We start from the raw sequence: 12,343 nt of genomic DNA on the forward strand, positions 1-12,343 counted from the left end.
ACGAGGAACACAAGATATTCGGGGAAATATATATTCGTATATAAATTCTCGAGGGGTGTTGCTACACTCCGGTAAATAAATTAACCGGCTACAATCTAAGAATAACAAAGTTCCTAGATTCTACAAAGATTTACAAATCAAATCCTATACAATGATCTAGCTTTTGCTTGTCTAAGGATTTAATTACCGGGTAAAGATTATAAAGCCCATATGAATATACAAGAATTAAATCGGGCATTATAATGTTACTCCAGTGAGAAGTTAAACGGATAAAAAATGTGCCCGGAGCTTCTCTGTATAGTCTTTGTTTCTTGCTTTCATCTCCTCCCGTGAGAGAGAAGATGAACAGAACTCAGAACAACTTCTTCATTCTGCTTCAAAGTGTACTGCAAATGAATCAATGAATATAACTCCTCTATGGCGACCAGGGCAAGCTTCTGTGGCGACCAGTGTCTCTGTAGAGCTCTATGGTGACTGTAAATCCTCTATGGCGACCAGTTATCCTCTATGGAGACCAGTGTACTAAGATGAACTCTATGGTGACCAAGAGACCCTCTATGGCAACCACATGACTTCTATGGCGACCAAGAGAACCTCTATGGCGACCAAGAGAGCCACTTGTAGTCCTGTTTGTAGCTCTATGGCGACCAGGTAGAGACATGTTCCTTCTGTGGCGACTAGAGCCTATGGAGACCACAGTACCATAGAGAATCTCTATGGCGACCTGTGTGGTGCCTTAGAGATTTTCTCTATGGCGACCAGTGACTTAGAACACTTATGTGGCGACCAAGTAGAAGACTGTTATGACTTAGAATATTCTTGTTCTTGTCAAACCATTCTTCAATATATCAACAACTTCTTCTGTAATTAAATTAAAATCCCTTCTTGTATACTGATATTTGGTGCACTGGTCTGGTTCACAAACAACTAGCATTGAGAGAACCTAATTCAATTTGACTTGTATTTTCGAGTTGATATAGATTGGTTGAATATCCATTGCTTCTAACACTGACTGTCAATAAATAAATATACTTTCACTAGAATCATTTCTGGTACTTTAGACAACGTCTTAATTGCTACTACAATCTTGAATACTTCATTCACTGTTCTTCACCAATGCTTGAACATATAAATGAACTCCTGTCAGTGAGTATAGCTTCAAGACTGTAATTGTCTTCTTTAACCTTTGTCTATACCATGTATTCAATTCTTCAGATTCCTATACTTCACACACTGTCTATCTTTAATCAATGTCAATACACTGAAATCTTCTGGTAGCACTTATACACTGAATCTTCATCATTTATGAAACCCTGAAGGTCTTTAACCTTTATTCTTCACTGAGACATGAACATATTAATGAACGTCTTTCAGTGACCTGTAAATAAACTTCCAGCCTTCTTCTAATCTTCTGATTCTTTGTATTTGCCTTGTCTTCATTCTTCCTGATTTCTTGTGTAGTCGTAGTATTATTAACCTGTCTTGTTCTAGTGTTGTTATCTTGTTGAGTTATCACGTAAATGTTCATACAGATATGCAGTCTCACCAACAATCTCCCCCTATTTGATTGTTAAACCTAACAAACAAATTAAATAGAGAAGATAACTCAACTAACAACTAGAAAAAGTAATGTACCAGGACTTGTAAATAATGCTACTGGTTTTCTGAATCAAATACTGCATTTCTAGATTTCTTGAGTAACTGAAATGAAAGATGCTTGTTCCTCTAACACTGAACTGATCTTCATATAGTTTCATCTTCATTTCCTTGCTTCTTCAAATCTCTGCCAGATAATACTTCTCAGTCTTGAAGTAATCATCAGCAGCTTCTTTTGTACAACCACATTTCCTGTTGAGAAGCACATATCTCTCTTGCTTCTCCCCCTATGAGAATCAACTGCTTAAAGGAGTTCACCTTCGTCTACCACCTCTCCCGTACAATAGGATCCGCAGATAAGAACTAATGGTATTCCCCTTTTGGAAAACAACTTCTCCCCTTATGAAGAATAGTGATGAACCAAACCATTTCTTCTGATTACTAGAAAATCACCTTGTGTTTACTACCTCTCCCATACAATAGGATCCGTAGTTACAAACAACAATGGTTTGGTGTAGTGTACATGTGTTTTACCGTGTGGTGTAGTGTACATGTGCTTTACCTTTTTCCTTCTCCCTGCTATTTCTCCCCCTTAGTTGAGGAATCCTCCAAACTATTATATAAGCTTTTATCTCCCCTTAGAGAAGGAATGTATGTTGTTGTCTGAAGGAGTTCTCATATTTTACTTGGTTGGAAAAGAAATAACAAGTCAGAGTCTGATCAACCATGTCCCTTTAAATGCTGCAAGTATGAATTCACTGTTGATCATCATGTTCACCAATCTTCCCAACTCCTTATACCTCCCAAATGTGAGATCACCAATTGTTACCAATTGTTAGCTCCCAACTTGTTAGGTCCCAAAGTATTCTAATCCATTATGTAAATGTTGTATCCCTAAGAGTTAGGTTCCAATCATAAACAGTGTCTAGAACTGAAGTATCAAGAACCATGTTTAGGGATAAGGAATGGGATATGGTGGTTTTCTTTTTCTTCCTCACTGTGAGTGTGTGATTCTGTTTCGTGTACCTCACATGTGTTTCACTCTTCTCTCCACTCGTGTTTACACTCATTCTCACAAGTGTATCACTCCTCTCATAGCTCCAAAATCCAGCTATACCTACAAGAAAAATTACCTTAGCCATCCTTAAGGAGGTCACAGGTGGTACAATGGGAGTTCGCAAATCCCTATCCTTGTTAGACTCGTCAAATGAATCTGAGTCATAATCTACAAGTTGCTAGTTTCCCTTTGAGGGTTCCAGATTTGAACTCTGGGAAGGTAAACAGTGATCCAAAGAATTTAGCATAAAGATCGAACTTCCTTTCTAATGTCTGTGAAGACATTTCCTTGTGACTCATCAGGTAATATCTGAATCATTGTCAACAAGTTGCCGATCTGCACCTATATCAAATCCACTATTCGCAGATGCATCCAGGGGATTTAAGCCTGGGGAGGTAGACACTGACTACTGACATATGGCAATTGGATCAGTATCCTCTCCTAACACATGTAAAGGCAATTGGTCCATTAAAGAACCTTGAACAATCGAATCTAACCGTAAAATGGTCGAAACTCTTGTTTCCGTCAACTCATCCTTTGTGTGTATAACCTTTCCTTGTGCATCAAGAATTGTTTATGTTTGAGGTGGTGACACTACATCTGATGCCTTGGCCGACAGGCGAATTTCAATAGACGCACCATGTTGAGAGGATGAATCTAGTGACTAATTTGGTGCCTTTACAGCCATTACATCTTTTTGAGAAGATGTATGGGGGCTAGCAGTTGTCTCAGTTTTAATATATCTCAACTTTGTAGGAGACAGAGCTGATGGGTTGACTTCATAACCTTCCTTATGTGGTGCACTAAGGCACTATCTCCCTCACGCTCATTCATACTTCATTTTAGTGATAGGAAAGTGTTGGTTGGTTCTGTTTCTGTGTTTGTCTTTACAGTCTGAGATAGAAGTTGTGGGTTTTCAACCTCATGATTATCAATGAAAGAATGCCATTGGAGTCTGAACCTGTATCACAGAGCATAAGGCAATATAGAGATAAAATGCACTTAAGATCTATTATGAATGAAAATTATGCATTTAATCTTTTGAGAGAAATCGGATGATCGAGAAAATTCGATTATAATAATAATTTGAGAAAAATGCCCCGTTCATTTTAACATGTCATTACTTACTTTTTTCGAAAACTTAAAATTATAAGAAAAAATTAATGTATCAAATAAAACTTAGAAATATTAGAAAAAAATAATATATCAATTTTTTTTCTATTTTAACAATATGTAACTCTTTTCTTTTCAATCTAAAACAACTTGGGAACATAACATCAGAATTTATGGCTCGAGCCCGTTCAATAAAATATTAATTCTACCGATAGGATAATCCTAGCGGTGAAAATCATATTTTTCGTAAACATATTTTTCCCCTAAAAATATTCCCTCATGTCCTACAAGATTGTTTATATCGGGGAACGGGAATCGTCACGTATTTTAGAACTCCCGTGAAACACTATTTTCTAAATAATTTTAACTTTTTTTCTTTTAAATAAATATATAATATTTAAACTTTTATACAGAAAAAAGAAAATTTTAAAAATAAATTATAGAAATATATTTTATAGTAATCCCTGTCAAGTATGAGTAAAAAATAGGTAAAGAATCTCGTGGAACGAATGGGTAGTATACATTTTTTTTTAAAGATAGGGTAATTTTGTCAAAAACAAAAATTAAAATGAAATTGGTGCTAAATTACAAATTATAAAGTATATTTACTCGCATATCCTTTTCTAGAAATCCCGATAAAGGATCATGTAATGATACAGCACTATAACCTAAAGCAATAGCTATTTTATCTTCTCAAGATTCTGGTTGCAGCTTTCTTCCCCAAAACCAAGTTCTCTCCAATGCACTGTCTCATCGTTTTTTCAATGTAGTATAAATTTAAACTATACATTCACACACATTTTATTTGTCCATGGACTCTCTTTTAGTAAATTCTTCTCTTAGCTTCAACTTTTCTAACCCCAAACTCAATTCTTGTTCATTACCATTTTTTAACTTGAAGAAACGAAAAGTTTCTTCAGTTTCATGTAATCTTAATTCTAATTCTCAACGACCCATTTCGCAATGGACAAATTACATCAAACCCTTTTCAGCAATTGTTCCACTTCTGCAAAAAATTAAATCTTTTGCTAAATCTTCTTCTATGAGTAGATGTGGTTCTGTTCTTGAAGCTTACAGTGATTCTGACACTGTGTTACAAAATGGGGGACTTGGCATTGCTTTGTTGAGTATAACAGCCAATGCTAAGGTTAAAATTAGTCCTTTTGTGGCAACATTGGCTGCCAATCCTGCTTTTGTTTCGGGGTTTTTTGCGTGGTTGATTGCGCAATCTATGAAGCTTTTCTTGCATTTTTTGTTTGAGAGGAAGTGGGATTTGAGAATATTGTGTTCTTCTGGAGGAATGCCTTCTTCTCATTCAGCATTGTGTACTGCTTTGACTGCTTCTGTAGCTATATGTCATGGAGTGGCGGATTCTTTGTTTCCGGTTTGTTTGGGGTTTAGTTTGATAGTTATGTATGATGCAATTGGTGTGAGGAGGCATGCTGGGATGCAAGCACAAGTATGATTTTCTATTTTATCGAACCTATATATATTTAAATTAATGCTTAAACTCTCTATATTTGTGTTTCACCTAAAGTGCCTACTTTTGTTGAAAATGTGTTCTTTAGTTTGATGTCATAACTTTACTTTATATCCTCCATCAAGTCCTACTAAATTTGTATTGGAGAGAAAACAATCCTAAACCAATTGCTTAATAGACATTGTTTTACCAAACAAACTTATTTTGTGATCATGAATAAATATGTATTTCTTATTCTGTTAATATATCTGATATTTGCATAGGAAATATAGATAAGACTTTTTGTTGCTTGTATTGTTCTTTATAGTTCGAATGCTAGTAGAGGACACGGAACTATTTATTTGGTTGCTACTGTTCCAAGTATCCTGATTATAGTGTGGCACTGGGATTTTAGGTAAAAATGTCAGTAATGATTGTTGTAAAGTATGACATGCTTATTGTAATTTGCATTTAAAGTGGCTGTGAGAAGTGTAGTTTATACTCCCTCTTCTTTTTAATAGTCGCTTGACTTTTCTGCACTCATTTCTATGTGCTTTGACCGCATATTTAAATAGTAATTATTTTCAAAATTTTATTTTTCTAAATTAAAATATATAACTTAAATTTTTATTTACAAAAAGAAAATTTTAAAAATGATAATTTTTACTATGCGGTCAATACATCTTGAGATGTGTGTAAAAAAGTCCAGGTAAAATGAAACAGAGGGAGTGTGTTTAGAATTGTGTAAAATTTTTATAAACCACAAATGTATGCACTCGAGGCAAGAGCATGATTGAAGGTGTTGTCGTAAAACTCCTGGGACTATGACTCGGTCTAATATCTAATCCTTTATGTGTATTTTCCAATCTGCTACAAATTTCAAATATTGTCCTAAAACTATTCTTTGCTTGCACAGTTGGTCAGGCATCTATTTTTTTCCTTGCATTCATGTTGCATCTGAGTCTAATGTTTACTAGTCATGATTCTTCTTGATAATTATGTGACCCTTTCTATTAATTATGTAACCCAGTCCATGAATATTGAATACTGTTGTTAGATATTCTAGTATTCTTTTTACCATAACTTAATGTTTCTCACGACTGAACAATTCATAGATGTTTTGGCTTTTAAAGAGAGCATAAGTGCACAACTCAATTTCAAGTTCCAATCAACTGTTACTTGCTTCTGGCAGAAATACAATCTCCAAGTTAATGTTTTTTCAACTCCAAGGGGCGGGGGTTAATATTCCTAAATAGGTGATTTAAATAGCCCCAAGGTGATTTCTGATCAAAATCAAACTCTAATTCATCAGTAGTTTTTAACTTCCATAAATCCATTTGTCTCAATTTTTGCTAGTAAGAACTCATGCTTCATGCGGTTCAATTTTTTTTTTTGAGAAGTAGAAATCGTCAGTTGGTCATACTTTGTAGTTTATTGTTTCAGTAAGGGAGTTTACACAAACATGCTTGGATTAGAATTTAGAGCATACGAGTTTGTTTTTACAACTTTGACTAATTCAGGAGATTTACGCTTAAATAACACTTTTGGATGTCATAGAACTGGAATATGAGTTTGAGAATTGGGGGGATCCCCTCAAGGGCTGTCCACTAGCATAATACAAAGAAGAATCAGGAAGTAATTGAAAGTTAAACCTTCCATTGGCCCCTAGGAAGTAGACATCTATGCTGGGTAGAGTTAGCACTTAGCATAAGCTTCAATTCCTATGAGCAGTGACAAGCTCTGAAGCATCAACTTGTTACGGAGACTAGAAAGTTTTCCTAAGGTTCCTAAGTCATTCTTTCTGCAACTTGTTTGGAATTGTCCTCCCTTTGAGTGACTATTGTTAGGAAATTAGGGTGAACTGATGCAGATAGCTGAAGCATCGTGGAATTAACTGCAGATAGTGCACAAGAAAGACTACATTGGAGTAGGAGCCTGAGTCTAATTGCGGGCATTAGAATAGTAAATCAATAGAATTTGGGCCCCTTCAGCTTTTTTGGCCAGTTTAAGAACTTCAAACATAGGTGATGAAGGGCTCAAGTTGTGATTTTTGCTATCAGTAATGTCCTGAGAAGTCAACAAACAGAAACGGATAGGCAAAACAAATTCACGTTTATTGCAGTCTAGAAGTCATCATTGAGGCACAAATCTTTACTTGCTTCTAGCTAGATCTTTTCGAACTACATCTTATCGGGTTCCGTCTTTTTTTCCTTTTTGTGGTGATTTTATGTCTGCATGCAATCCGTATGTTCCGTGTGATTATTGTCTTTTCTCTCTGAATTTTTTTTATCCATTCAGGTCTTGAATTTAATTGTCGAGGACTTGTTTCAAGGGCATCCGATCAGCCAAAGAAAGCTCAAGGAACTTCTTGGCCACACTCCATCACAGGTCTTTGCTGGTGCTATACTTGGAATTATAGTTGCTTGTATTTTTTGTCAGGGTCACATGGTTGCAAAGTAATTTTGTTTCATATACCTTTTTATTGTTTATAAGAAAATGTTCAAGTTATTATTCAAGAGGCTCAGGAGTTGCGTGTAAGTGTAAAATGAAACTAGTCTCACCAAAGAAAGAAAAGGAAGGGAGGGAGGGAGGGTGTTCCACGGTAAACAAACAATCTATTCAAAATGTTGTATACGTTCCATCTGCAAGAATAGGATCAAACGATCTTGATTTATTGTAGACTTTAATGTTATTATGTGTTAAAATTATTAAGTTGATATATTGTGCAGCTTGAAGAAAATAGTTTACATGTGATAGGATAAGTTTGTAAAACTTGCTTGTTTGTTTCTTTTAAATCAAAATATCATTTGTTTTCCACATTTAAAAAGAATATGACAACAATATTCTAATATTTCTTATGGTCAATATCAGATGAAAGTTATTTAACAGCTATGAATAAAAAATGGATGAATTATAGAGCATGAAAAAATCGCAACTTTTAAGTTTGTACAACATTCTTGTTTCTGGAATATTTTAGCCTTCTCGTTTCCTCTAAGTAATGAGCCCATCATGGATGTCCTAAACTTTCATGTGATTTCCTTATGCTTTAGCCATACCCTCCAAAAGTACCAGATAAGTTACCGGGTCTCTGACCATTTCCGCCGATCTTCCCAGCTGTAGCTGTAGTTTCGACAATCTGTAAATTGAAAGATAAGACGGTAACAGCTAGTATAGAGAGAGCATTTTCTACTCAGCTGAATGTTGATGTTGTGATGTAACTATATTTGATCGATGTGCATCCATTGTGCACTGTCTACTTTTGAATCACCCCAGAAACAGGTAACTAACTGCAGAATATAGGTTTCCAGCTAAGTACTTAAATCCATCGTATATGCAGCTAGCTATACAATTTAAAATTATATGCAGCTTCATGTTAGTAAAGAAAAATGTGCTGGACATGAGAGGGGAACAAAATAAGCAAGGCAGTTCAAATGTTCAAGTGAGGCAGCTACCTTGTTCAACGCTAGACATGTATATATTTATGTGGCTGAGCTCCTGCCTGCAACTGGGGGTAATGATTTGATACCCTTTGTTTTACAGGTAAGCTAGAAATCAGAATATCAGGTAAACTGAACATGTATTTCATGGAGGATAACCCTTTCATGATCATTCATCTATCTCCACAATATCGACTTATCAGTCCGGGTAATGTTATAAGAAGATCGATGATCAATCACCTTAGTAGTCCTTGTACTGTTTGACGCAGCAGTGGCGAAACCAGAACTCCAAGTGAACGAAATGAAAACATGTTTTACTCAATTTCTGACATGGCTCAGGCACTCTGGAGATGAAATGAATAGAGTTGAGTTCCACCGCGCCCAGCTATCCTGTCATTTCAATTGGTAATTTAAATAGACCGCGTATTCCCATAAACTGGTGACAATAAATATAAAAAGGGTTTGTTTAAATTATGTGATGAGAAAAAAAACAATAAATTACCGAGGCCAGCAGAAGAATACACATACATGCAAGGATAATGGATGAATGAACATAACTAGGACTCGCAATTTAATCAGATTGAATTATTATAATCCGTTACATTACATTATCATACACTTTATGTACTACAACTGAATTGACGGAGATTATTCTTGATTACTACTCCCTATGTCCCTAAAAACATTTCCTCTTTGTATTGGACACGTTTGCCAATGCACACTTTTTATCGTTAATATCTTTAAATTCGTATTAGTATTAAATATAAAAATTTCACTGTATTATACTGATAAATACGAATCCAACGAGATCATTGATGACTATGTTTGATATTATAAATTAGACGTAAATTAGTAGTCAATCGCTTACCGTAAACAGTACCGAAAGTCAAAAGAGGAAACGTATATTGGAACGGAGGGAGTAATAAAAGATGAGAAAGAAAACACGGTTGTGTTCATGATCCATGTTGATGTTATGTGGGGATCCCAAACAACCTCTAGTAAAACAGATGATCATGTTTGCCATTTCATCAGAATTCCCTGATTTTGTCACCCCGAGTGGTTTTCTTTACTGGGTTAAACTTTGAAGTAGATACTAACCCCCGAATACCTCTATCAGATGAGATTGGAATCATAATCTATATTGACAATTTGGTGATTAAGAAACAAAACTCTTTCCCATTAAACATTATCCATCTTTCTCATTCTCATTCCAACTAACCATCCAAATGCCTGCATACCTACTGGGACAGCTGCTGTTGGGGTTTTTTTTTTTAAATATCAGACTGCATTAAAACCAAGTACTACAATCTACTTTCCTCCTGTTTGGCTGTTGCACTTGAAATACTTAAATTGCCTTGATGGTGAAGTTAAATACACATCATAATAATAAATAACAAAAGATAGGTCTCATAATAGATACTCATCATTTTACCCGTGTATCAGCACCGGAATTTACTACTTACTGCTAATATAAATTAGTACACAATGAGACTCTTACAACAACAATCCAACATAAAACCATAATCACCGAATCATACTCATGCACACCCATTTTTAGCAAACCCGATCCTTGACCTACCCAAATCATACACCACTCGAAAACCTTGTTGTTGGATGTTTCCAATTATAGACAACCCATTTGAAGTACCCGCAAACGCAAAGCAAAATGTACCCTTGCTATCCACCGGAATCAAATAATTCGATGCCGGCAATGCCACATTTGCTCCCTTAAAGTGAAACAATACAGTCGGGACTTTAACTTCCGATACACCTGACAAATCGAAGCAAGTATCGAACAATGAAAAACTTGGCGCCCTCTTCAAATTCCTTGCCCCGACCCTAAATGCATCCCTCATAGCTATATAAGCTGGTCGGGTCAATCGAGTCACGCTCGTACCCGAATCGATAATAACTCCACCATTGCCAGCAGCGTCGATTTTAAAAAGCGAAGCGGAAACGCCACGGACCAATGCCCCTCCAACGCTAATTCCAGTAAGTCCAATGTAGTAAAATGTGTCTAACTTTGGGTTACTAATTAAAGAAGTAAAAACTGCTTTTCGAGAAACAGCCGAGCTGCCAAAAATAATCGACGACGGCTTCGATGAAGCCGATCGGTCGACTAAGCAATACGAAAAAGCACGGCCGAAACGGGGACCGGCTTGCGAAGGAAATGAAAGCCGGCCCCGGCCCAAGCCGAGTAAGCCAGCGGCTCCAACAAACAAGCCTTCATTATCATGGCCACAACCTAAAGCAATACTTTTAACTCTATTCCTCCTAAACGTCATCGTTTCGGTGGAAAATTCACCAACGGTAAAAGATCCATCTCCATAAGAAACCTGATACATACATTTTTTACCCGAATTACAACCTGGGGAGTCGAGCCTCCTACACAACAGGGACCCACAAGCGACCCCACCGAACGTGGATGATTTAGTCGGGTCAAAAACCGGGTCGGACTGCGTATAACATTTCCGACATGGAGAGCACTGGATCCAAACGACGTCGCTTCCAGTATCAAGCACCATGTACGAATATCTCGCCGGTGTACCAACACCGAGGCGCGTGAAGTACTCTCCACTCCCATGCGCGAGTCCAGAAATAATCGAACTGCTAAAATCAGACGTAGCTTTCCCACGGCGGCGCGTGGAGTTCGTTTTCACTGCAGCAATCGTAGACAGCACGTCCACTCTGCCAGTATCGCGCGTGAGACGGTTTATAAAAAGCGCGTCAGAGCTTGTATTAGCATTAGCATGGTCGACATTAAGATAATCAAGGTGGTGTAATTGCAGCGAGAGTGTGTTCTCCGTTTCTTCTCCGGCGAGATTAGTTAAAGTATCAGAGTGTTGGTCCCAAGAGAGAGGGTGGAGTAATGGGAGAGATTTGGGGATTAGGGTTTGGTATTGGAGAGATTTAGAGAGAGATAATGTGGAGAGAGAGAGGAAGAAGAAGGCGAAGAGTATCGGCGAAAATGTTGATTTTCCGGGCATGGTTAGATCTGTGTGTTGAAAGGACAGAGGAGGGAGAGTGATGTGTTGGGAGTATAAATAATGGAGTGTGAGTTTGCAGAATGAGTGAGGGAGAGAGGGAGGAAGACAGTGAAAAACTTTAAGGCGGTTTTGTAATAATGGAGTGCTTTTCTTCTTTTTTTTACTTTTCACTGCGACTTTACAGCAACATGGTGAAAAATGATTCCTTTTTTAATCATTTTAATTTTCTAAAGCAGTGGCAGAATGTCTGGTATAATAATACTACTCCCTCCGTCTCATAATGATGTTCCCGTTTTGACTTTTCGTGGTGTTCATGGTAAGCGATTGACTACTAATTTACGTCTAATCTATAACATCAAACGTAGTCATGAGTAATTTTGTTAGATTCGTATTTATGAGTACTTTAATATGATAAAATTTTTATATTTAATACTAATACGAAATTAAAGATATTAATAATCAAAAGTATACATTGACAAACGTGTTTAACAGAAATGAAAAACGTTTTCAAAGACGGGGAATAGTATTTACGAGTTGAATAGAAATTATAATACTGTATTGCTTATACACAGGTAACAAGTTGGTAAAACAAGCAATTTAATTATGTTTCTGAAATTTGAGTAATTTGTCGATCCTTTTATTATTATTTTTAGAACTCTATCTATTATTTTCAATGAAATTTGAACTGATTGAA

At 36.4% G+C, this 12,343-nt stretch overlaps 2 protein-coding genes across 2 annotated transcripts; one reads left to right on the forward strand and one right to left on the reverse strand.

The window, feature by feature from the left end:
- The first annotated feature begins 4,413 nt into the window (after nucleotides 1-4,413).
- On the forward strand, nucleotides 4,414-7,824 carry LOC141667625 (uncharacterized). The gene is made up of 2 exons (XM_074474183.1): nucleotides 4,414-5,225; nucleotides 7,524-7,824. Exons 1-2 carry the CDS (start codon nucleotides 4,578-4,580, stop codon nucleotides 7,683-7,685), a joined length of 810 nt encoding a protein of 269 aa, XP_074330284.1. The 5' UTR covers nucleotides 4,414-4,577; the 3' UTR covers nucleotides 7,686-7,824.
- Nucleotides 7,825-10,046: 2,222 nt separating this feature from the next.
- LOC141667624 (aspartyl protease family protein 2-like) lies at nucleotides 10,047-11,756 on the reverse strand. The gene has a single exon (XM_074474182.1). The coding sequence runs from the start codon at nucleotides 11,647-11,649 to the stop codon at nucleotides 10,201-10,203; it is 1,449 nt and encodes a 482-aa protein (XP_074330283.1). The 5' UTR covers nucleotides 11,650-11,756; the 3' UTR covers nucleotides 10,047-10,200.
- Nucleotides 11,757-12,343: the final 587 nt, after the last annotated feature.

This window comes from Apium graveolens, chromosome 6 (genome assembly GCF_009905375.1).
Source record: "Apium graveolens cultivar Ventura chromosome 6, ASM990537v1, whole genome shotgun sequence".
In the NCBI taxonomy this organism is placed as follows: domain Eukaryota; kingdom Viridiplantae; phylum Streptophyta; class Magnoliopsida; order Apiales; family Apiaceae; genus Apium; species Apium graveolens.

Coding starts and splice junctions, on each gene's coding strand:
- LOC141667625 (XM_074474183.1), top strand. CDS start 4,578: ATGGACTCTCTTTTAGTAAATTCTTCTCTTAGCTTCAACTTTTCTAAC. Junction 5,226..7,523: donor ATGCTGGGATGCAAGCACAA/GTATGATTTTCT, acceptor TTATCCATTCAG/GTCTTGAATTTAATTGTCGA.
- LOC141667624 (XM_074474182.1), bottom strand. CDS start 11,649: ATGCCCGGAAAATCAACATTTTCGCCGATACTCTTCGCCTTCTTCTTC.